Source organism: Phytophthora infestans, genomic scaffold, assembly GCF_000142945.1.
Source record: "Phytophthora infestans T30-4 supercont1.13 genomic scaffold, whole genome shotgun sequence".
Lineage (NCBI taxonomy): Eukaryota > Oomycota > Peronosporomycetes > Peronosporales > Peronosporaceae > Phytophthora > Phytophthora infestans.
Window position 1 is genome coordinate 2,797,395 of NW_003303746.1, and position 23,670 is coordinate 2,821,064.

Sequence of the window (23,670 nt, forward strand, 5' to 3'; positions counted from 1 at the left end):
CATACATTCCGATGACTGCTTCAGTGCAGCCAAGTGCTGGCATGCTGAATCCCAACGTCATTGCTTGCCAAGTTGAAGCTAAAGGTGACGCTAAGCAAAAGTATCTTTTCTACCAATCTCATCTTTTGCACAAGGTATCCGCCAATCAGCGGAGGGACTTAATATCTCATCTCGGATCATGGCGTTCCTCGTCGCGCTGGTGCTACTAGCGCTGTCTGTGTGCACCAAAGCCTCCACGTTCCCCTCGCACGCCAAACACGGTCGTCTGTGGCAGCTCGTGCAAGCAGAAAGTCAACTGTTGTTTAAAACAGAGGCACAACAACTTTGGTTCAACCAAACGGTAGACCACTTCGCTTCGGACAGCAACGCCACGTTCCAACAGCGTTATTACGAGGTCAATAAGTTCTGGAGCAAACCTGATGGCCCTGTAATTCTCTATATCGGAGGAGAAGGCGCAATGGAGAAAGCCCCGGCCGGGTTTGTGCACGTCATCGCTCAGAAGTTCGACGCCAAGGTAAGTTCCAAGAGAGGGAGGCTGGCCGCTCTCAATTTAAAGCGCTTAAACTATTTCTTGCTATTCTGCCATTAGATTCTCGCTCTAGAACACCGATTCTACGGCAGAAGTATCCCGAATGGAGATCTCTCGACCGAGAATTATCGCTATTTGACGGTGCAGCAGGCTCTGGCAGATCTCAAGCACTTCAAGGAGAGTTATCAAAGCCAGCTTGGAGCAAAGGACGCCAATCAGTGGATTGCAATCGGAGGGTCGTACCCTGGAGCTCTATCGGCGTGGTTCCGCATCGCTTACCCAGACGCGACAGTCGCGTCTTTGTCATCGTCGGGAGTGGTGCAACCAGTATACAAGTTCCACCAGTTCGATGAACAAGTGGCACTGGCAGCAGGTCCGTCGTGTGCAGACGTCCTGCGACTCACCACTGAAGTCTTTGAGAAAGAGGTAGCCAGTGCTAATGCCACCGCTGTGAAGAAACTATTCGGTGCCCAGGATCTGGCAGACGCAGACTTCTTCTACATGATCGCAGATGCTGCTGCGATGGCTGTCCAGTATGGTCACAAAGACATCGTGTGCAACAGTATGGTCGGCGCTTTCGAGCGCAACAACTCGCTCGTCGACTCCTTCGCCAGCTTCACGATAGATATGTATGGATCTTCCTTTGGCAGTGAATGTTTCTACGATACAAAGTGTCTAGCTGATGACCGTTCTCGATGGGGGGACGGACGCTCGTGGCGTTGGCAGAAATGCTCCCAACTCGCATACTTCCAAGTTGCTCCTAAAGAGAAAAGCCTGCGCTCAGCAATGTTGGATCTCGATTACCACTTAAAACAATGCCAAACAGTATTCGGTGACGTCGTGCACCCATCCGAGGGTGTAGACGAGATCACAAAGCTGTATGGAGGAGACCACCCGAATGGCCACAAGATTTTCTTCTCGAACGGTGGAGATGATCCGTGGCAACGCGCGTCGGTGCTTGATAAACTATCGGATGATCAGATCGCCAATCTGGCCAAGTGCCAGTTATGTGGCCACTGTGGTGACTTGAGCGCCAACCCAAATGTACCGGAACCACTGAAGAAACAACGCGAGCAAATCCTCGAGTATCTGACCAAGTGGCTTGGTGAGTCCGAAGTTGAAGTCGTCGAGAACACGGTACAGGAATCCGTCGCTCTTCCTCAAGAGGAGGACTATAACGAGCAGGAGATGGCAGGACTGCAACTTGCGGGACTGCATCGATCATCCCCATTGGTCCTTATCCCTATTGTCGTCGCGTTCCTTGCACTGGTGGGAGTCTTGCATGCTGACGTTGTCCGTGACGCCCCAGGAGGGATGGAGATGCTTCGATACAGACTCGCACACACGCACGAATTCTAAACATTGAGGCAGATAGAATACGAGACCTGGGAGGTAGTACGAGGACCAGATGATCGCAGCTTTTGTGTTTCTTGATCTTGTTTTTCATTTTGTTAAGAACGAACATCCAGAGTTCAATCCAAACCTGTTAGTCTATCATACGCGTCCATATTGAGGTGTCTCTTTCACTAATGCTGTTGATCTGGCAATGATTGAGACATAATCAAGCTTTCTGCGTTTGCACCTTCGTCTTCTTAGCTGGTGCGGGGAGTGTGGACTGGCCCATCGTTTCTTTTGTCGAGATGTAGGCGTACGTTGCGCCACCGATTGATACAACAACGATACCGATGGCCTTTTGTACTGTAATGACGTCGTGGTTGATGAGGATGGACATGACGATTACGACGACCTGCTTCATGTTGCCACAAACGCACAATGTTACGGGAGACGTAACTTTGTTGGCCATGAAACTCGTAACATTCAGCATGAAGCTGATAATACCGGTGAGAATGAACCAGAAACTGGCTGAAGGCACCACTTCCCAGTTGTCCATGATCGTGTCCACTTCACCAGTCAAAAACATGGTGATAAGACACCAGCACGCGGACAGAGGAGCCTGATGCATGATCAAGTCCACGGGGTGAAGCTTCAGGTCTCCGCTCAGGAACTTATTGGAGAGAACTGCCTTCAAACCAGCGAATATAATGGCCACGACTGTGATGATGAAGCCCAATACAGTACATGAATTGTCTCCAGTGCATGCCAAGTACACGCCGAAAGCAACAGGAACGAGCGAAAGTTTGCGTTTGAGCGAGTATGTTTTGCCCAGGATCAGCATACTGAGCACGACGACGACTGCTGGAACCAGCGCACGCATGACCTGGTTGAAGGAGATTGACACGAGTCCCAGACTCCAGTTGCCTGTGATGATATTGCTCACGAAGATGAGCGAGAAGTAGACCATGAGCTGCTTCTGTCCAGGCTTGAGCTGCTTTCGTTCGATGCCCTTGAACACGTGGATATACAGGAAGGCGCCCAGTGTGTTGCATGTCATGTGAACGAATGTCAGTGTCACGGGTAGACGCAGAGCACCCAGAGCTTTCTTGTTCCAGAAGGTCACGCCGATATTCTGCGTGAACCACATACTGAGCCAGAAGACCACGACGGACGGGGCCACGTACGACGTTTTGGCCGCTGCAGTCGCTGCCTTCTCTTTCTTCTTGAGCTCCTGGTCATCAGCCGTCTCCAAATCGAGTTGTGTCTGTTTAGTTTTGCTCTTCTTATTGTTATCGTTTTCGTCTTCCAGAAGCTGCGTCGTCTCGGTTGTGGTGTCGTCGTTGTCGCCTTCAGGACACACTTCCACGGACACGTGGCCGCCCTTACTGGACTGGATGAGACCGGCACCACCCGATTGGGTACGCGATCGCGCGCTGAGCGTCTCCAGAGCCATGAAGTCAGCTGCTACTTGCGTTCTACGAGGGGAATCTGGCTGTGAGGCAATGTGAGTACCGTGGTATGTTGGCGATTTTCGAGACGTCGTAAAAAAGGGATAGTGCAGGAGTAGGGTTTCAAACAACAAAACGTTGATTTGGCTATGTGATTTGAGAATATTCTACCTCTTTGAGTGTTCTTATAGTATTAATTTGTAAGTATTGACTAAATCGGGGTGTCAACATCAGCGACAGTTGTTTGCTTCAGATTTGGATCAGTGACGGCCGTTGAGTAACGACGACAATAAAGCATCGTCAATGCGATGCTGCGCCATCGAAACCGAGGAGGCGGGCGCTGCCGCTGCGAGGTTAAATTTTCAGCGTTGCTTTCCGAGCAGATTCTACTGGCATGGCTGAGTGCACATCGATGTAGTGGATCTTACAGGGGCGTACTCTCTCGGAGGCTGTCCAGAAAATGAGTAACCAGGTTCAGTGGCTTCAGTGCATCAGCTATGATTAGTTTCCGTCTTCATAAGTATGACGTGGATGCTTGTTGTCGCCCGCAGCCGCTTGATCGCGAGCTCCAACATGCGCTTGAGCCCAGCACCTGGCATTTGGTCATTTCTGAAATTAAACTATAAAATAATCAATGCTAGATCACATAGCGTAGCGTACCCGCGGTCGTGATCCCCGATGCTGTCTGGAAGCCTGAAAATAAGTCACAGAGCGGTCCCAACGCTACGAGCTGGAGCCCCGCTTCATTCTGTGCCTTGTCAGATCGGTCAGTGAAGCTGAGAACAGGCAACAACAACAAAATACACACCTCCCAGCTTTGCTGCACACTGTCCAGCTCACACAGCAGCTCGTACACATCGCGGCATTGGCGTAAACGCACGCAGTGGAGACATTCCGCAGCTAACTCCGGTGTCATCGCTGCATCGAGTCTCGACACCGCCGCTGCCAAATGTTTGGTAACGCTCTTCGGGGCGCGGACCAGGAGCAGCACTTGTTTTCCTACCCTGGCAAACTGCAGAGCCGTGTCCACACATTGCTGTCATAGACGAACAGAATTGCGCTCGGTCAGCAATACATCACGATTGAAAAGCTACAGCCTTGCTGACCTCAACGCTGCAGCTTTTGCGATCTTTCAGTGTAGTATCTAACGCAGAACTATCGAGATACATTGCGCTTCTCGTTAGTAGTATATTCCATTTGCAGCAGCTCTAGACCTGCTGCGGCATCGCGTCGAGTGACAACCTCGGAGCACTTTGTCGAGTTTCGAATGCTGACATGGAAACTAGCGGGGCGCAGCATAGCGCAGCTGCCTGTTGTCGCTGTGCACGCATCTGCAGATCGTAGATACTCGATGCAAAGAGCTGCTCAGCCGTCGTGTTCACTGGAGCATCGCTCAACTCCTCTGCACGGAGCAATTTCTTTAGCAGCATGTCAAGTGTCGGAATGATGGTTTAAGTCACTAAATCGGGTTTAGTTGCATAGTGACCTCGAAGCCGCACCCGTCACTTCCTCGGACTCGGCGATGTCTTCGACGCCTCCGCTGAGCTCACAGGGGCGTTTAGACGCGTCTGCCATCTCTGGAGCCTCGCCTGATGGTGTGGACACACTATTCTCCGTGTCTCGAAGCGCCAGAGCCGCCTCACCCGCCTCCTCCTCCTCAAGCCCTGAGCAGTTCCGCCCTCCCATGTCTTTTCTGCGCCGCCTAACGTCAGCTCCGGCTGCCAGTCGCGACGACCGAGCCAAACGCAAGGAAATGGAGCGTAAAGAGCTACTAGAGATGATCCTCGAGTCCATCGCCAGCGTACCAAAGGCTGTAGAGCGGATCCACACGAACGAAAAGCTCCGACAGGCGTTACACCAGGAAATGGGCGAGGAGAACTCGCTTTTGCATCGATTCTTCGACGCTAGACAGCAACAGAACAATGTGTCGCTAGGTGGCACTCTCTTGGGGGACAATTCGAGATGCTGGGACCTCAGTCGACGTCCTGTAAGTGAAGTTGAAGACGACGTAGACAGCAGTCCGCTGTCTGCACACCCGGCGACACCCCTTGGGGTCTACGACAACTATGAACAAAGTCAAGAGGGCGATAAGGACGATGAAAGTGACGAAAGTGACGAAAGTAGCAGTGACTATGGATCAGAATACGAGAACGACCTTGCTGAAGCTGTGAACCAGCTTTGCATGACGGACGAGACGTTGACAGCAATGGACGACATGGTATCCGACCCAATTGGCATTGTTCAGACGAATTTCACTAGTGAAGGCTCTGCACAGGTCTCGGGCTCACCGCAGTCGTCCTTCGGATTGGGAGCTTCACCTGGCAACACGTCGATGGACGGTGAACCCGTGTCTGCTCTTTGGCCACGTCAGCCAAACCAGTTCGCATTCACTCAAGAGGAAGACAACAACGTGCGAGCGGAAGACGAAGTGTACAGCGAAATGGTGAGCTCTGTCTGTGAGGACGAAACGTTCCTGGACGATGTGGATGAAGAAGGTGAAGGGCATAATCTGGACGACGAGACCGAGGAAAAACTATTTAGGATGGACGACGATGACGATGGAAACGTCGACGGTGACATTCAAGAGGCAGAAATGAGTAACGGGGCGACTCACTTCAATGCTGATGATACAGTGCCGGACCCGTTTGTGGTGGGCTCTCCGGTTCAGGGCCAGGTGACTACTTTCCAACACGATCTTGATGGCAAGTCGAAGCAGAAGGCTGACACAGTCCACACGGTGGATATTAAAGAAGACGAAAATGACGTGTGCGGTGCAGAGAGCGAAGGATCCGATGACGACGATGAGTCTAAAGAATATGAAGTGTTTCAGCTGCGTATTATACGCGAAAAAAATCGAACCGGATTCGAGCCAAACCAGGACTGGCGACCTCGTGGCGGAGCTTTGATTGGCGGTAGATACAAGGTTTGTAGTAGAAGTCCTAGCAGTTTGAATGGTGTATGGTACTTATTGTGTGTGGGTCTTTTTTGCAGGTGGAGATGGCTATTGGAGAAGCAGTGTTTAGTCGGACCTACAAGTGTGTGGATACAACTACTGAACACTCTGTATGCCTCAAGATCATCAAGAACAACAAGGAGTACTTCGACCAGGGTGTTGACGAGGTTCGTGTACTGGAATATATTGATCGCAACTGCAAGGTGGACGAAAGGCATCTCGTGCGCCTTCTGGATGCGTTTTACTTCCGCGAACACCTGATCATCGTGACTGAGGTGCGTAGGTCGACATTGGATTGACTTTTTTCAAAATTATTCCTCACTCACTTATTGTGCTTACAGCTACTTCGAGATAATCTGTACGAGTTCTCTCGTTTGCTGCTACAACGTGGTGTGATCAACTACTTCAGCATCCCTCGCCTGAAAAAGATTACCATTGAAGTGCTCGAGGCGTTGGATACTTTACACTCACTAGGACTCGTTCACTGCGACCTCAAACCAGAGAATATCCTGATCCAAAACTTTAGTGCATGCACCATTAAGGTGATCGACTTTGGGTCGGCGTGCTTCACTACAGACGAGCTCACGTCTTACGTACAGTCGCGTTCTTATCGGGCGCCTGAGGTAAGTTTGGCGTAAGCTCCAGGTGCATAGTATGGTACCATTTCTGAACTTTTTGCTGCATTCAGGTAATTCTCGGTCTCTTGTACGACACTAAGATCGATCTATGGTCCCTCGGGTGCGTCCTTGCCGAGATGTTCACAGGCGAGGTTCTCTTCCGTAATGACTCGGAACAGACGCTACTGGCACGAATCTTGGCAACTATCGGTACGTCCTTAGCTGTAGCACCATTTCAGCTACACATTCTAACCTTGTATGTTTCCAGGCCCCATTCCTGCGTCTCTGCTCGCCGGCCGCGAGATTCTACAGCGCCATCTCATCGACACGGGATTGTTCACTGTGGATCACTCGGGCAACGGCGTGTTGGCTGCGAGTCAGCACGTGCCTTCGCTAGAGCAAGCCGTGCCGACAAAGGATAACGAGTTTCTGGACTTCCTTCGCGCTCTGCTGCAGATCGATCCAGCGCATCGACTGTCGGCACGCGAGGCATTGACGCATCCCTGGCTTCAACATGGTGTCTTCGCTGAGAACCGCATGTGATTGGCTGATGTCTGCCACATGAGCTACCGATTATCCGGTGTTTATCCGGACGTTTCAAAAAGGCGTCACACAGATCGATAAACCGCGGGACGGGATGGCTTCTTTCGGTGACAACGGCGTCTCGGCGGTAGGTGGCGCTCTGTATGTTGCGTCGTGTGTTTGGATAGTGCCGACCTGTGTGTCGAGCCTTAGAATTAATAGATAAAAGCGGCTTGGGACGAGTCTCTGGGCCTCCCGCTGCTCTGTTTTATTAGCCACTGAATGTGCTGGTCGCTTTGTGCTTGTGGTGTCTGTGCTGTGGGCTTTATCAGAGCCAAGAGATGCAGAACCAGGTGGAGACATTGAGATTGCAGTCGCCGCAGAAGAAGGCGGACGAAGAGGTCAGAGAGATCACTGTCTCGTCGTCGGAAGGTCGAGAAGAAGACAACCAGGAGCACATTAGAGGCGTCACAAGCGACGGAGTGGGCTTCAACACGAGTGATAAGTGGGCCAAGTTCTACCCGAATCAAGAGGTGGCGGTGGTTACTAGCATCGGACAGCCACCGGTTCCACCTGAAGGTGAGGAGCGAGTTGTCTTTGAGGAAGTAAATACTGGGGAAGGATTTAGATTAATGGATGTGAATTTGTAGGGTATGTTCCACTACGTCATGGTCACAGCCGTGATGCGCAGATCCCTGAAGCTGCTTTAATCTTTGAAGAAGGCGTACCAAACGGGTTAGTTGATGGCGATTTCCAGTTGTTTACGTTAGGCTGGTTCCTGGCTGACATACGTTTGTTTGCTTGCAGCTTCTCGGTGGACACGCTGTTGTGGAACGAAAAGCTGCTGGAGCAACGTATCATGCAATTGACTGCGTGGACTAGACGGTCTCCGATGCCACGCCGCCAGAAGCTCGACCGCATCAACTGCATGGTCAACCAATGTAACACTACAAATACCAAGACTTTCTGAGGATCCTAATTCGATTAAGTTTTGCATGGTACTGATCATTTTTGCGAGTGTTCGATGCTTTTTAGACAAGTTCACTCGTGTAGCTCAGGTAAAAGATGCTGTAACATCCATGTGTCCCTGTGTATCTATAAAATTCTTACAATAGCCAGGCGACCGACTACATGTAGTTCAGAAAGATATTTCTGTCAAGTCGTCGGTTGAACTGGCCGAGTAAAGCGTGCAGTGCTTCACTTTCAGGTGGAGTCGTCATGAGTGCCTTGCTACTGCGTTGGCTGAATGACGATCTCAAATTACAACGCAAAGTGGAGGTGCTGGAGCGGGATGTCAGTAATGGCTACATCATCGCCGAGGTGCTGCATCTCCAAGGTCTGGAGCCCAAGTTGGAGCAGTATGATAACTCCTCGACCACAGCAGCCAAGATCCACAACATGGAACTTTTAGGAGAAAGATTCGAGGCTCTGGGCATTCCGTTCTCCGTGAACACGCGTCGTGCCATCATGATGGAGAACCGCTCTGCGGTGCTTCAGTTTCTGCTGCAACTCAAGGATTTCCTTGGTCGACGATCCAACAGAAGACCCGAGAGTGCACGAGCCAAAGTCATCCCATCCGACCAAGCGACAAAAACCGCAGCAGCTATTAAGTCGAATCTTCCTCCACATGATGTGGAAGAGCGCTTCTTAATGGATACAATGAAGAAATATCAACCGAAAGACATTCGCTTCTATAAGGACATCGACATGGCCGTACACCTGCGCAAGTTCCAACAAGCTCAATGGCAAGCAGAGAACGAGCACGACAGAGTAAGTGGACGCGTTGGGGGTCAATTTTCTGTAACGTAGCTCTCGATTAATCTTTTTTTTTGGTTTTCATAGCTTAACCAACAGATCAAAGTTGACAAGAACGCCAATGCAGCCACAGGATACGCCGCTACTCGAGCTCACTTGCAAGAAAAGGCGCAGTTTTTGCGTGAATGGGATCGTGAACATCTCGAGAAATGGAAGCACACACAAGTGAGTTGCAACTTTGGAGGCCACGAGTGTAGTGTTGTACTGATTTATTGTTTTAGCGACTCTTCTTGTCTACAGAGCGTGATGATTTGCGCCTTGAATTGACCTTGGAGGCTCGAAGACAAATCTATGCCGAGGAAAAACTGGCTGAGACTCAACAAGATGGCGTTGATGGTGTTGTGGATTTCAAGAAGAACATGAATAGACTGGGACTTGCATCCAGCGGCACAGATCTATCGCTCCGCGCGATTCCAGCAAATGATGAGGGTGCACGTGCTCACTTTCACGGGCTCGAGAAACGAGTCGAAGATCTCGATTTTCGGCCTTCCAACAACGTCAAAATGATGAAAGAGCTACGTAAGCGGCGAAAAGCGCAGTTAGCCGCGGAGAAAGACCGACGCATGAGGCGACAGAAGGCATTGGCAGATCAGAAAAAGGTAGGCGTTTCTACGTGAAGTAGTTCTGTTGGGGGTGTTTTAGGTTCTGATCACTACCGCTGTAGTCAATTGAAGCTCACGAAAGGGGACAACTAAATGATGATCAAGACGATTTCCAAGACCCTGAGGCCTCGAATTCGACTGCGCTACCAGAAAAAAACGGGGAAGTGGAGTCAATTGTGAATCCACGCGAGAAATATCTTGATGAGAAACGTGAAGAGCTGGAGGAAAATTACGCTCGGCTACGGGAGTCTGGAAGTATGAGAAGAGAAGAAGACATGAAAGTGCTGGACGGACTTCGCACCACGAAACGTGAAAAGGAATACCTACGCGCATGCGACGTGTGCTCTGATGCAGTTGATGACTTGATCTCATTAGCATTCGCTATTGTCTCGGTCAGGTGAGTATGGATTGTTGCCCTGTTTCAGCTTTAAAACTTGACAAATAATCGTGTTCTGGTGCTGGTTGCAGCGACAGAGATATGGTGGATATAGAACCACTGAAAAGGGAAACATTTTTTCCAGGCAAATCGTCACGACCCACTTGTTCTGATCAAGGCGGCGAAGAAATGCGTTATGAGCTTGATGTGTCCATCCAGAACTTCTTGTGTTGCTCAGAAGTGTGGGCCACGCTTCCGCTCCAGTCCAGATTCTCCACATACGACGTAAAATCTGACATCCAAGCTTTGGGTGAAGGCTGGGCCAATCCGACTGTAGCTTTGGACACGTCTTGGTGTCGCCCTCTCTCTTTCATTTTGCTGAGCGTCTTTACAGAGGATGAAAGCGGAAGTGAACTCGCGCAACGGGTTGCAACGGAGCACCATCTGACTTTCCTGCAGCTCGATGCTCTTGCGGACGAGTGTGTGAAAACGAGTTACGAACCTCAAAAGCTCGGAGATCAAGTAGCATCGCTCTGTGACCGCGAGGTAAGATGCTGCGTGCGAACGTGAGTACAATATTTGTTGCTGTAACAAGCCACTTTTGCGGATGGCAGAGAGAACTTGGCGTATTCGGTCCAAAGATCACAGCTCTTAGGCTGAAGAATGCGCCACTACCCGACAGTCTTGCTGTAGAAATCATTGCGAAAGCTGTATCACTGTGTCGAAGAGAAGCTTCGGAATCTCCACTAGATGATACACTAAGCAGTGCACTAAGTGGATGCATGCTACACAATTATCCAAGGTGAGGAGAATCCATGGCTGAACAGTTCTGGAAGCTCTGATATCGATTGCTTAACGCTCTATGTATCGCAGAACAGTGGACGAAGCCAAACTTTTGGAGAAGAGTATCCTAGCAGACCTTTTAAGCGAAGAAAGTGATTCAAATAATGCCACTAGCAGCACGGCTCTTCCAGAGGAGGAAAGTGTTCCTGCGATTGTTTCCGTGTGGGATTGTGTGCTGTCAATATCCCCCGACGAATCTTCAGTGACCGATCAAGCAGATGCAGACAAAACTCTGCTAGGTTCAGACTCTTCAACAGCTTTAGTCGACAAACCAACGTCGTCTGGCTCTAAGATTATATCGGCCGAAAGCCAACGAAAGCTTGCGCTTGAAGAGGAACAGCGTGTTCGTAGCGAAGAGCAGAGAGCGAATCTGGAGAATTTTTGGGGTCAAACTACGCGGCACATTCGAATTAAGCGACTTGGATTGCATCGCGATGTCTCGGCAGAGCTCACTCACTTGTGTATCGACGTGTATACCCAAACATCTTACAAAACAATCCCAATGGTGATCGAGTGTGGAGTCGAGGGGATACCAGAACAGGTGAGAGAGGAACGCGACAGGAGACACAGGAAAATGAACCTTGTAGACCGAGTCATGTGGCTGAGAGCCTCGAAAGAGATAGAGTTCGAAGACAACGTCTTTCAAGATCTTCTTGAAAGGCTGCAAAAGGCAAGTACTGAAATTAAAGGAGTATTCTTGAGTAAGTGCTGAGTGCCTTGTGCTGTTTCTTGCGCAGCTAGAGAAAAGTTTGCACCATAAAATTCAAGAGCCGATGGCAACAATTCAGTCGGTTATCCAAGCGATCTCAACACTGGCTGCCACTGCCCACGAAGAGTTAGAAAAGGATTTATTCAGTGGTGCTGAACCATTTCAAGATCTTCTGGACCAAGCAGCGACAAAGCTGAAGGCTACCAATGGTGCATCAAAGTTAGAGCGTCGTGAGGTGAGGATACTGCTTTACAGAGCGTTTTATCTGGATCTTTCTAACCTTGTTTCATTGTTCTGGATCAGCGCATTTTGACGGAGCTCGAGGTATCTCTCGGTGACATGGCGGACTCGCACCGCGTAGCTGGCAACGACTTCGTAGATGCCTTTACGCAAGATCCGTTTCCCGAAGTGATGGGGGCTGTGGACATCGTGTACAAGTGCTTGCCGTCGATCTGCTTCTTCCTCAAAGACTTCGCCTTGCAGAAACTGGAGCTACTACGCACACGTCTGTACGATCGAATCCCATTTCTCAGTGACAGCTCACAAGACTCGGTGTCTCTATCCAAGATTCTTCCACGTGAGGCAATGGATGCCGCCACTGACCTGGGTGGCGACAAAGCTGGAGGTGGAGAATCCGCACAAGCTGCTGGAGATGAAGTGCTGAGTATCCTCAGTCAGGTGGCAGCCGAGTATTCCTTCCACTTAACTGATGAACATCCTGCTTGCCAGTACGCACTAAGCGAGACGAGTGTTACCTCAGAGGAGATCACGCGTCTACTACAGCATGTAACATTGCTCTGTCGATTCGGTGATCGATTAAGACAATCGACTGGGCAACTCTACGCGGGAGATGTCCAGTATCTTATGCAAACCGTTCAAGAAGATATCCACATGAAAGACAAAGCCATCGCAGAGGTAATGGCGGATATTAGAGCGCACGGACATGCCACTTGGTCCATTCGAGGCCTGGAGATTAGCCCACAATCTGGTATTGCAACGCATCTAACTCGATCTCAAAAGCAAAACTTCCTGACGATACCACAGCTCAGTGCTCTAGCACACGCCTGTGAGAAGTGGGAGCTGTCGAACCCCATCACAGCGAAGGCTTTTGGAGGGGAGACTATTGCAAGTGACGTGTTTGTTGCGTTAGTACTTGAAGTTGCTGCGAAAGAGGATTTTCCTGTACGCTGGAGAGATGCTAGTGCTGTTGCCGCTGTCACACTCCAGCAGTGCTCAACTCGAGGAGCTGTGTCGTGGAGGAAGTTCATTTGGTCGCTAATGTGCGTCCAGTTTAAAGGGACCCCATCTCTTGAAGATATATTATGTTACCAGCGACGAGCAATGATACTTCCGGCGATCAAGCGTCAGCGGCAAGACGCTATCCTGGAAGAGAGTTGCAATTTTTTCCTCTCTCGCACCGACTTCTGGAATCTCTCGTTGTGGTTTGAAGAGCGCTGCAACATCAAAGCCAAACACGAAGCTGAGCAATGCAAAGAGCTCGTGTTCCAACTTTTCTCAAGAACAACAGATCAAGTAGATCTTATACCGATGTTGTTGTGCTGGTGTGTTCATCCTTCCTGCTCCTTCAGTGTCCGTCACGATCTCGAGGAGTTTGCTCCTCGATACTCACGAGGATTGTATCGCGTCTTTCGACTGCTGTGTCAATACTCGGCGGTTTACGACTCTACAGCTCAGTCTGTCTCGTCATTATGTGGCAGTGGAGGCTTAGACCACACACCGTCACTCGAGTCCTTCGACTCGTTCTACCACGGTTGTTCGTCCGACTTGCCTCGCTTCTACCTATTGCAGAATCCGCTTGAAGCTCTCGTGCAGCCCTAGATACGACACAACACCGAGTGCTCCAGTTGAAAGAATAATATTTGAGCAGATACAGCTCTCCTCTTAGCTGCTATCCGTGTCCACTTGTTCTTTATCGTCCTGCCGCTTGCTGCGTCGTCTCCGCTTCTTGCGTAAAACGTCTGCATATAGCGAGTGTGCGAATAGTCCTGACAGCAGTCCCATTACACAGGCGGAACGTAGACTACCGGCATAGCGCAACGCCAGCAGCGCTGCCACAGCTCCACCTGAGAGCTTGACGCCGTCTTCCATACTTGGTGCACGCGCCAGTACCCTAAGCTTACTAGACACGGACGCTGCGAGCGTTGTAAATGTTGAGGGGAGCGCCAACTCGCGCCCGCTGGGCGTCGCAGCCGCAGCCTTTGGCTGCTGCGTGTCTTGCTCCATTTTGAATCGGAGACTTTGGAGAATATGTGAAGCATAATTCGCTCGAGTTGAATTTGAGCTGTTTGATTTGGTCTTTGTGCTTCTGATGCGGTTTTTTGTGTCAATTTGGTCATTCTCCTCATTGACAAGGTAGGATGGAGGTGGCAACTTCGACGAGTGGGGACAAGTGTCCTCACTACGGACGACGCTGCCACGTGCTGGCCGAGTGCTGCAAGAAATGGGTTGGCTGTCGTCTGTGCCACGATTCGCGGTTCGGCGAGGAGCATGTGATAGACCGCTTCGCCATCAAGCAGATGCGCTGCGACTTGTGCCAGACGGAGCAGCCCGTACGGTCACCAAAGCTTGTGTGTCTCGTCCTATAGCCTATATATATTGACTGTTATGTCAATTGCTAGTGTGCACAAGAGTGCGCTAAGTGCCAAGCAAATATGGCCGCGTACTTCTGCTCCGTTTGCAACTTATTCGACGATAAGGGACTGGAGAAACAGGTTTTCCACTGCGCCCAGTGCGGCATCTGCCGGTGCGTTGCGACGTGCCTTAGGAGACGTTTACTGCCACTAATGGTGGACTTTTGTACAGCGTTGGTGGTCGAGAGAACTATTATCACTGCATCAAGTGCTGCGGGTGCTACCCTCACTCACTCGAGGCCAAACACAAGTGTCTGGAAGGCTCTATGCATCGTGAATGCCCCATTTGTCTTGATGTGAGTGGCAATTGCGTAGATTTTCAGAGGAGGATGCTCAGTTTCTATTGATGCAGGTGACGTTCGATTCGCTGGAGAGTGTGAACGTGCTGCCGTGTGGCCACGTCATGCACTCAAGCTGCTTCAAAGCCTACGTCAAGCACCAGTACGACTATAAAGCTGTTGCCGATAAGATATCTGGATCTAATGTAATGTTTGGTAATGCCGTCTGCTACAGTAACATTGTGTGTCCAACATGTCGGACGTTGATGTTCACCGAGGACGAAGTAAACGGCGAGGGTCAGGACAACGACGAGGCAGACTCTGAAGGCGAAGAAGATGGCGAAGAAGACAGCGGAGAGAGTGATGGAGACGATGGAGATGACTCGGACAGCTCTAGCAGTAGTGAGAGCGAGGACGAAGACGGGGTTGTAGTCCACGTTGTAGTAGAAGACGAAGACTCAGACAGTGAAATGGAAATGGACGCAGCACACGACGCAGAACGCAATGTGTGGCCCAGTGCCCACCGACCGTAATGTTAGCTAGGAAATACGGGGAAACGTGCAGCGGCGGCTTCATGTTGTCTCGAGTTTTGTGGTTTAAAAAGACGCAGACGAGCAAGAGCTCCACTCGACTACAAGAACTACAATACATTCTGCTCTTGTTTCGTCCACGACGTCTCTTCCACCTTCCAGCATTTGTTTACATCGTGCCAACAGGCCCTCAAGTTCATAAGTGTCCGCTCTTAATGCTCTGACTGCTTATGCATTGCGATAACGTCCTCGGTAGACACGGGCTGATTGACTGTAGAGCGCCGCGGACTTGCAATCGAGCGAGCAGAAGCCGGCGTAGCGACTAGTGCCGGCCACGAAACTTCGCGTGCACATCCCACATTGTTCCCAATCGGCACTACCTTCGCTCATGGCTTTCCGTCGCCCTTCGAGCTCTTCGCGGCTTACGGCAGTGGCGGCGAATGTGCTGCACAGTTCCGAGCGGTGTGTGGAGCGTTTACTGGCTCCAGCGAGTGCCACAGGCTGCAACTGGTTGACTTCTTCCTGTTTCTTGTCGCGTGAGCTGAGCTTGCGCAGGAGTTTGCGGGTTGAGTCGCGTAGTCCCATTGAAAGCTGAGACTTTGGGGTCAAATTCGGATGTGACACTTGCACTTGAACTGGACTTGCAGTCGGTGGGGAAAAGTCGGGGCAAGTCTTTTTGACGGATAAAAATACTTTTTTACAGATGGAAATCGTCAAATCACAGAGAGGACGTTGTTTTCACAGAGCGCATGGAAAGGTACCCTGTGTTCTCAAATCACATATGGAAATGCTGAGATATCAATGATGAATTAGAATTTGGAGAAAGAGGACATTAACAAACTTCCCATTTTAATTATTTATATACTATTAATATTACACATTTTGTCAACTTCGTAAATTCCAGGCAGAACTATTAATTCCAGCATCTCTAATCCACACGGGCAACTACAAATACAGAAAATGTATTAGATTAAAAGATTTGTACTGGGTCTCACTATGCTAGCTGTAACGCGCGTATATCTGCCGGCAGAATTGTACTTGCTGCCACTATACTACTGACTACAGGCAGATTGCTACTTGGTGTCAGTATACTAGTCAAAGTGTCCGTCAAAGGTGCCGGCAGATTTGTACTGGGTCTCACTATGCTAGCTGATACGCGCGTATATCTGCCGGCAGAATTGTACTTGCTGCCACTATACTACTGACTACAGGCAGATTGCTACTTGGTGTCAGTATACTAGTCAAAGTGTCCGTCAAAGGTGCCGGCAGATTTGTACTGGGTGTCACTATGCTAGCTGTAACGCGCGTATATCTGCCGGCAGAATTGTACTTGCTGCCACTATACTACTGACTACAGGCAGATTGCTACTTGGTGTCAGTATACTAGTCAAAGTGTCCGTCAAAGGTGCCGGCAGATTTGTACTGGGTCTCACTATGCTAGCTGTAACGCGCGTATATCTGCCGGCAGAATTGTACTTGCTGCCACTATACTACTGACTACAGGCAGATTGCTACTTGGTGTCAGTATACTAGTCAAAGTGTCCGTCAAAGGTGCCGGCAGATTTGTACTGGGTCTCACTATGCTAGCTGTAACGCGCGTATATCTGCCGGCAGAATTGTACTTGCTGCCACTATACTACTGACTACAGGCAGATTGCTACTTGGTGTCAGTATACTAGTCAAAGTGTCCGTCAAAGGTGCCGGCAGATTTGTACTGGGTCTCACTATGCTAGCTGATACGCGCGTATATCTGCCGGCAGAATTGTACTTGCTGCCACTATACTACTGACTACAGGCAGATTGCTACTTGGTGTCAGTATACTAGTCAAAGTGTCCGTCAAAGGTGCCGGCAGATTTGTACTGGGTCTCACTATTCTAGCTACAGTGCGCGTATATCTGCCGGCAGAATTGTACTTGCTGCCACTATACTACTGACTACAGGCAGATTGCTACTTGGTGTCAGTATACTAGTCAAAGTGTCCGTCAAAGGTGCCGGCAGATTTGTACTGGGTCTCACTATGCTAGCTGTAACGCGCGTATATCTGCCGGCAGAATTGTACTTGCTGCCACTATACTACTGACTACAGGCAGATTGCTACTTGGTGTCAGTATACTAGTCAAAGTGTCCGTCAAAGGTGCCGGCAGATTTGTACTGGGTCTCACTATGCTAGCTGATACGCGCGTATATCTGCCGGCAGAATTGTACTTGCTGCCACTATACTACTGACTACAGGCAGATTGCTACTTGGTGTCAGTATACTAGTCAAAGTGTCCGTCAAAGGTGCCGGCAGATTTGTACTGGGTCTCACTATTCTAGCTACAGTGCGCGTATATCTGCCGGCAGAATTGTACAACCTATAAGTACACTAATAGATGTTCCATGTACTCATGCTATCTTGAATGCACTATCAATAGCAATCTATGAGGATGAATGATCTTCCTTTAGATTTTACCACATTATCGAATTTACCTCAGAGATCTCAATACAAAGACCGGAATTATGTTTGTTCATGAAGCAGTTTGGAAGTTCGCAGAGACGGATGGCAATCGTTACGCTAAACTGCAAGCCTCATCGCGGAAACTGTTAACAGGCGCACCTCTTAAAATCGCCGATTCGAAATGGCTAGTAGGACGAGGGGGTACCCGCTTACGTGAGGCCTGGCTATCACTCCCTGTCGAGACTCGAAGAGATATGATGGCTGCTACTGATGATCCTGATTTTCCTCCATGTGACTCCGGCATTGTGGATGAAAGACACATAAATTCATCACGAAAAACACAAATAACGACCACGACACATGAATCCCGAAAACGAGCTTCACAGTCACCAAAGATCAATTCAGATGGAACTTCATCGTATATGCATAAGAAATATCGATTTCTAAAAGCTCGGGCTCGTTATTTTGAAGTGGCATCCAAGGAAGAGATCGTCCGCCTCAGTATTGCGTACGACTCTGGTAGTTTGAAGGGTGTGTTAGACGCTGCAATAAAAAGCGCTGAATATGCGGTGATGCTTTCCAAGTACAAGGACAGGGCAACGACCGCGGATGAGGCCTACGTCGCCGTTGCTGAAAGCTTAAGTGATGTTTTTTCGTCTATAAGCGAAATAACCTGTTTTGATCCCGAGCCTAATACGGATGGACCTTCCGATAATTTTGCAGTGTCGCGGATTAGCGCGGCATACGTGAAATATCAGGAGGCCGCTCAAGACGCACAAGATGAAATGACAAAAACTTCCACAACAGAGGACCTCGATAAACCTATTTTAACAGGTACCGTTCGATTTTTTGGGAAAGCGCATGGAATGGAGATTTCATAGCTCACTTCTTTTAAAAGCTTGGCAACATCTTAAATTTCAAAAGATTCAAAGACGTATGGTGTTTTACTGTTTTTTTTAAGAAAGACTTAAAGCGTGACCAACGTCTTTTGAGCGTCCTCGTTTTTTGTGGGGTCTCTTATCCGGAAAGGTTTCTCTACGGGCGGATCTTTCTTCGAGCGAAATACCTAGTGTGTCTTTAACAGCCATGAGATGAACACATGAGCCCAGTTTGAACATAGTTCTACAATCGCAAAGTCCGTTCTCAGCTGTCACAATCCATCCCAAAGTACACTGTTCTTCAGCTTCAAGCTCCTGGTCAGTTGTGGTTTCAATCTCTTCTTCAGTTGTTTTCTTTTTTCGAGTATCGGTAGGAGCTCCTTTTAGTTGTTGAACACGAAATTCTCCCATACGGTGCCCCGATTCCAGAAGAAAAGCAATTTTCATGCGAGCTGAACTAGTAATGGTTAAAAGGCGCTCTCTCTTTAATTTTCTGAAGTCTCTAATAATGGGGGGTGCTGCCCGTGTCGATGTCGCAAAAGTAGCTGTCAAAATTGATCTTGCCTGGCTCACTTTAAGTAACTCCATGAAAAGAGGGTTTAAATGAAGCAATCTGCGCATAGAATGAGTGTTTTTCAATTGGCGATTGAAGTTTTCACACGGGTTGTTAGTTTTTGCCATTCCAGTCGGAGTTTCCACACACTGCCATTTACTGTAGCGCCCCTCCAGCCACTGAGCCGAAAAATACTCGGAGAATGACTGCAAGTCGGTGTTAACCTTCCATGATTCCAGAGCATCGTCGATTCGACTCTGTTTATCCACCAAGGTTCGCGCGTAGTGAATTTTGTATACAGGTCTGTATACAATTCTCTTGTTTGCCTCCGAGAACCCCACGGTATGTTTTCTAACATTTGACATCACGTGAAAGAAACACATCAAGTACGTTGGCTGCTTATCTGAAGCGAGAATAGCACCAGCCACACTTTCAAATGCATTTCGTTGAGCATTATCTGCATCCATCATCACGAATCCAAACGATACACTCTGTGATGAAATGTCGTAATACAAATCCAGCAATACCCGAATTGCTCGAGTCCATTGGGGACTCTTTAGATCGGAGACTAAAAAGAAAGCCACAGGGTGAAATTGTCTCCACATATCTGATAGACACATAACTATAACCGGAAAACCTCTAGTATTAAGTTTGAAAGTGGCATCCAAGTGAAAAATAAATTCAGATGCTCGACCGAGTCTCTTGACCAGTGATTTGGTCGAAAACCCAATAACTAGAGGGCTATCTTCAGTTCCTTTACCAATTAGAGCTTCTCCAATGCTATCAAGTGAAAATCCAAATGTAAATGGTGTGGTTTCGCTGCAGCCATCTCGAAAACGATGTTTAACAGCGTTTGCAACCATCACATCGACGAAATCATTGTCCACTTTACTTTTGTTTCTGTACGTGCGTACAAAACACTGTACTTTTGGTAAAAGTGTTTTTGGATTGGTCTGCGGCAGCCCCAAATCAACAGCCATTTTGTGCATTATTGCGGCCGGCTTCAATCCGACCTCGGCCTGGCTTCTTATGTATCTCTTCATTGCGCAATTCAGATCCCCGGGCTTACGATATGCAGGTGAGACTGACAAGTGGTGTGAATTTTGAAAAACACTGATTTTATCGGTGATATGACACTGCAGAGCTTTCAAGACCCACTTGCACGACCCTAACAGCTTGCAAGTTTCGTCGGAGCAAATGAAAAGCCGATAGCGCATAAAGTGAATGTCGAGATTGTATTCACAAACACTGCATATCTCCAGCTGACTCTTGTTCTTACACCATGTCTTCTGCGCGTCGAGATAATCTTCTAGCTGCACTTCGTTTTCATAGGAGCTTACAAAGTTCCACTCGTACTTCATTTGTTTCTTTAGCTAATGGAGAATACAAGGACTTTGTAAATAATCGTTTCGTAACGACACACAAAACATCTTTATTTATAAATAGTCGTTATACGCATTTATTAATTACTTCGTAATACCCAAGGATCTAAATCGGCCTCATATTTGAATACTGATGTATCTAGGTAGTATAGCGTTTTCTTGCTCTCAGTAGGTTCCGATTCGATTGTATTGCAAACTTGGAACACTTCGGAGCATGTATCTCAGATTGGTTAGTGATAACACGCGGTTGCAAATCGGATATGGCGGCGGAAGACAACGAACATTCTGCAAAACTACACCGTCTGGTCTTCGCATGCGACGTCCTAGAGGTCGAAAGTCTTCTACTGGTTGGCGAAGACTTAGCGGTGCCCTTGCTGACAGTCCCGCACCTTCGGCAAGGCGCAGAAGGCAACCGCAGGTGAGAGCAGCACAAACCACGATCTCGATTATCGGTATGTATAACACTGCGGTGAATGTTGGATTGTGACTTCCTTTTTATTACTGTTTAGGTTTGTTTTTTTTTTAATGAAGTTAGGTAACATATTCCCTTGAGGCAGATGGGATCCTCGGTCTGTGAAAAGGAGGCATGTCCTGTGAAGGTTACATACGATCTGTGAAATTGACGCACCCTCTGTGAAATGACCATTTTTATCTGTGATTATCACGCCCTCTCTTTTTGACGGGCTTCTTGATGGCCTGAACTTCAGGCTGAAGAGAAGGAAAGGTGCGGTTGAGGCTTTCCAGCTGGGCGATGGCTCGCGCAGTCTGTTGGGATCAGTCAAGGTTTGATCGGTGGCGTCGATTGGGCCTACCGGTAGAGCTTTCGATATTGGAAGGAACTCAAGTTCATCCATGATATCTAGACTGCTGAGCAACAGCCTTGGAATTGTAGTATCACTCCAGTGCGTTGTGCCACGGGGTCAGCTAAATTACTTCGTAGTACGTTTCTTGGATCAGTGGTCGGCTGGAATCCAGCCTCGATACTTTACAGCAAGCTCCTCGCCACACGCGCACCACTCGTAGGCAACGTGGGCTGGTTTCGAAATTATTAAAAATATATTTATACTTTTGATAGTAGTTTTAATATTTCAAATATAATAGTAAATAACCGTTTTCATTAATTCGTTGTCAAATAACTGGAGATCATTGGAGACACTTCAACTTGAAGTGTTTAACACTGATATACGAGTATTATAAAGAGATTTTCTATAGGTCGCAAGGTAAATGCCCAACTCAACTTGTTGTCTTCCCCTTTGATCCAGCAAACCTATGCAGCAAATTGTAGGAGGCCAGGTGTGTCACCCTCAGTGTTCGGATTTTGGATGTCAGTTTTTATAGGTCCTGTGTAGTGTATTATTGTATTATAATAAGTGTGTACTTCCTCATTTACAGTGAGTGAGCGCTTCTATTCAATAGGCAGCGTATTTTTATTCGAGAGGAGAATTCGCAAAAGTCGCAGCTTTACCAGAGAATTTAACTCTGGATTTTGGATCATGCCCCCCCCCCCCGATTCTGTATTACCCCATGCGCTTCCGTTTCGTGGCTCACACTTGGACGGTGGTCAATGATCACTGGAGTCGCAAGTCACGATCAGATGACTGGCTGCCACTATTTGGAGATTGTTCTGTCACAAAGCTGCATCTTGTTGAGGTGCACAGTGAGCTTCAGCTAGAATCGGGGGTCGCCGTGAATGAGGGGTGTGCTTTATTGTAAAGTGTCGCTTTCTGTTTAAGAGATAATTTATCTTGGAGTCTCGATGATAGAGATCAACTACTGTAGTATGCAGAAGTACTTAAGTGCTACGTAGTATACGATTCTTGTGGTATTCAACGATTCCAGGTACGAGCTTTTCTCTATTTCTCGTCGCTGAAAGTCATCTTCATTAAAACATTTTATCACACTTCCAACTTATGTGTTGCGTTGGAGCCTTATTACAGTAATTAGCAGAATCCGGAAGCCATTCCGAAAGGCCCACATACCAAATCACAGATGCATGCCGGAAAAACAGGCCCTCCTCGTCAACATCATTATTTATTCCGGACGAGAGTGTATAGGGTGGATTAGACTTGATTTTTGTATGCAAATAGAATGTCTTACAATTTGTATGCTAAGAGGCACGTGCCATTCATTTCCCCCCATTCAGCATTCGAGACCCCAAGCAAGAGTTTAAGCGTCCACGGGTAGGTTCCGCTGCCTGTCGTCGTTGTTTCGCGCCCGCGTAGCTCAGGGGTAGAGCGGGAGGCACCTTCTCCAGGCCGCTGGCTCGAGTCCAGCCGTGGGCAAGCTGATCAACCTTGATCTGTGCTGTGTCGTGTGTTGTGGTGTGTTTGAATACGCAGGCTAGCTACGCAAGGTCAGAAGCGGTCCATTGGTGCGATACAGGCGTGCAGGAGTCGACGATGATGCCATTAGTGACCAGCCCCAGGTACTGCGCTGCAAGCGCTTGGTACGCAGCCGGATGTGACGACTGCAGCGCGTGCCATCGCTTTCGGAGAGTCGATACTTTGGATGTCGGCTTTTTGCCGTCGAATTTGTGGAGACGCTCATTTGCTGTACGATCCATCGACCCGGCCAAGGCCCAGACTGCGTGCTTCCAGACGTCATGCGCGGCTTTATCGGAGTGTGTCGGCTGTGCTGGGATCTGGCATGGCGCTTGGTAAAGCACCTTCATGATATTCACTGCGGCTTTAAATTCGGCACGTTTATTCTGCTCTTTTTTGCCTTTGACTGTTTCCCAGATGCGATGAAGATACCAATTCAAAAGCTGCCAGTCAGTGTTGAAGCCGTCGCAGGAGCCGCTACCACAGGCACAGCTTGCCCAGGTCCATCAGCCGAGGAACCAGGACCCAATTCAGCCTCTATTGTCCGGACGGTGACAGCAGCGACAGCGTCTTCAATGCGGGCAATGCGATCGTTGATTGATGTCAGCTGAGCAAGCACATTCTCCAACGTAGACGACAGCAGTGACTCGCTACCAGCGACGGTGCGGCTAAGCTGCGAGTGATTCGTGGTGCGCCAGCGAGTCGCCAAGTGCAAGCCACATTCACAGCACGTGCTTGTTGAGACATGGCAGCCAAGCGCTGCATTGGTGGAAGCAATACCTCGCTCCAGCTCGCATAGGTAACGTGATACGTGCGATGGCGACGACGCTGTGTTTTTTATGGTGGCTAACACCGTCTCCATGTGCATGAGCAGCACTGCAAAGGTTACG

At 48.9% G+C, this 23,670-nt stretch overlaps 8 protein-coding genes and 1 non-coding gene across 9 annotated transcripts; 7 read left to right on the forward strand and 2 right to left on the reverse strand.

The window, feature by feature from the left end:
- Window positions 1–178: 178 nt before the first annotated feature.
- PITG_08570 (serine protease family S28, putative) lies at window positions 179–1,888 on the forward strand (the record flags this gene model as incomplete). The annotated part of the gene is made up of 3 exons (XM_002903886.1): window positions 179–514; window positions 590–1,666; window positions 1,715–1,888. The coding sequence occupies 3 exons, from the start codon at window positions 179–181 to the stop codon at window positions 1,886–1,888; spliced, it is 1,587 nt and encodes a 528-aa protein (XP_002903932.1).
- Window positions 1,889–2,090: 202 nt separating this feature from the next.
- Window positions 2,091–3,317, reverse strand: PITG_08571 (Drug/Metabolite Transporter (DMT) Superfamily; the record flags this gene model as incomplete). Its single annotated transcript, XM_002903887.1, has 1 exon — window positions 2,091–3,317. One exon carries the CDS (start codon window positions 3,315–3,317, stop codon window positions 2,091–2,093), a length of 1,227 nt encoding a protein of 408 aa, XP_002903933.1.
- Window positions 3,318–4,996: 1,679 nt separating this feature from the next.
- On the forward strand, window positions 4,997–7,688 carry PITG_08572 (dual specificity tyrosine-phosphorylation-regulated kinase, putative; the record flags this gene model as incomplete). The annotated part of the gene is made up of 6 exons (XM_002903888.1): window positions 4,997–5,238; window positions 5,332–6,235; window positions 6,304–6,540; window positions 6,607–6,888; window positions 6,954–7,092; window positions 7,151–7,688. The coding sequence occupies 6 exons, from the start codon at window positions 4,997–4,999 to the stop codon at window positions 7,423–7,425; spliced, it is 2,079 nt and encodes a 692-aa protein (XP_002903934.1).
- A 57-nt stretch (window positions 7,689–7,745) lies between these two features.
- Window positions 7,746–8,374, forward strand: PITG_08573 (uncharacterized protein; the record flags this gene model as incomplete). Its single annotated transcript, XM_002903889.1, has 4 exons — window positions 7,746–7,757; window positions 7,857–7,983; window positions 8,055–8,139; window positions 8,212–8,374. The coding sequence occupies 4 exons, from the start codon at window positions 7,746–7,748 to the stop codon at window positions 8,372–8,374; spliced, it is 387 nt and encodes a 128-aa protein (XP_002903935.1).
- A 248-nt stretch (window positions 8,375–8,622) lies between these two features.
- On the forward strand, window positions 8,623–11,003 carry PITG_08574 (uncharacterized protein; the record flags this gene model as incomplete). Its single annotated transcript, XM_002903890.1, has 6 exons — window positions 8,623–9,174; window positions 9,247–9,384; window positions 9,441–9,818; window positions 9,884–10,218; window positions 10,290–10,743; window positions 10,812–11,003. The coding sequence occupies 6 exons, from the start codon at window positions 8,623–8,625 to the stop codon at window positions 11,001–11,003; spliced, it is 2,049 nt and encodes a 682-aa protein (XP_002903936.1).
- An 810-nt stretch (window positions 11,004–11,813) lies between these two features.
- Window positions 11,814–13,588, forward strand: PITG_08575 (uncharacterized protein; the record flags this gene model as incomplete). Its single annotated transcript, XM_002903891.1, has 3 exons — window positions 11,814–11,984; window positions 12,053–13,423; window positions 13,499–13,588. 3 exons carry the CDS (start codon window positions 11,814–11,816, stop codon window positions 13,586–13,588), a joined length of 1,632 nt encoding a protein of 543 aa, XP_002903937.1.
- Window positions 13,589–14,286: 698 nt separating this feature from the next.
- Window positions 14,287–15,211, forward strand: PITG_08576 (uncharacterized protein; the record flags this gene model as incomplete). Its single annotated transcript, XM_002903892.1, has 5 exons — window positions 14,287–14,319; window positions 14,401–14,513; window positions 14,573–14,696; window positions 14,753–14,841; window positions 14,914–15,211. The coding sequence occupies 5 exons, from the start codon at window positions 14,287–14,289 to the stop codon at window positions 15,209–15,211; spliced, it is 657 nt and encodes a 218-aa protein (XP_002903938.1).
- Window positions 15,212–15,436: 225 nt separating this feature from the next.
- Window positions 15,437–15,793, reverse strand: PITG_08577 (uncharacterized protein; the record flags this gene model as incomplete). Its single annotated transcript, XM_002903893.1, has 1 exon — window positions 15,437–15,793. The coding sequence occupies one exon, from the start codon at window positions 15,791–15,793 to the stop codon at window positions 15,437–15,439; it is 357 nt and encodes a 118-aa protein (XP_002903939.1).
- A 6,878-nt stretch (window positions 15,794–22,671) lies between these two features.
- Window positions 22,672–22,741, forward strand: PITG_27188. The gene has a single exon. It is a non-coding gene; the product is annotated as a tRNA-Val (tRNA).
- The last annotated feature ends 929 nt before the right edge of the window (window positions 22,742–23,670 follow it).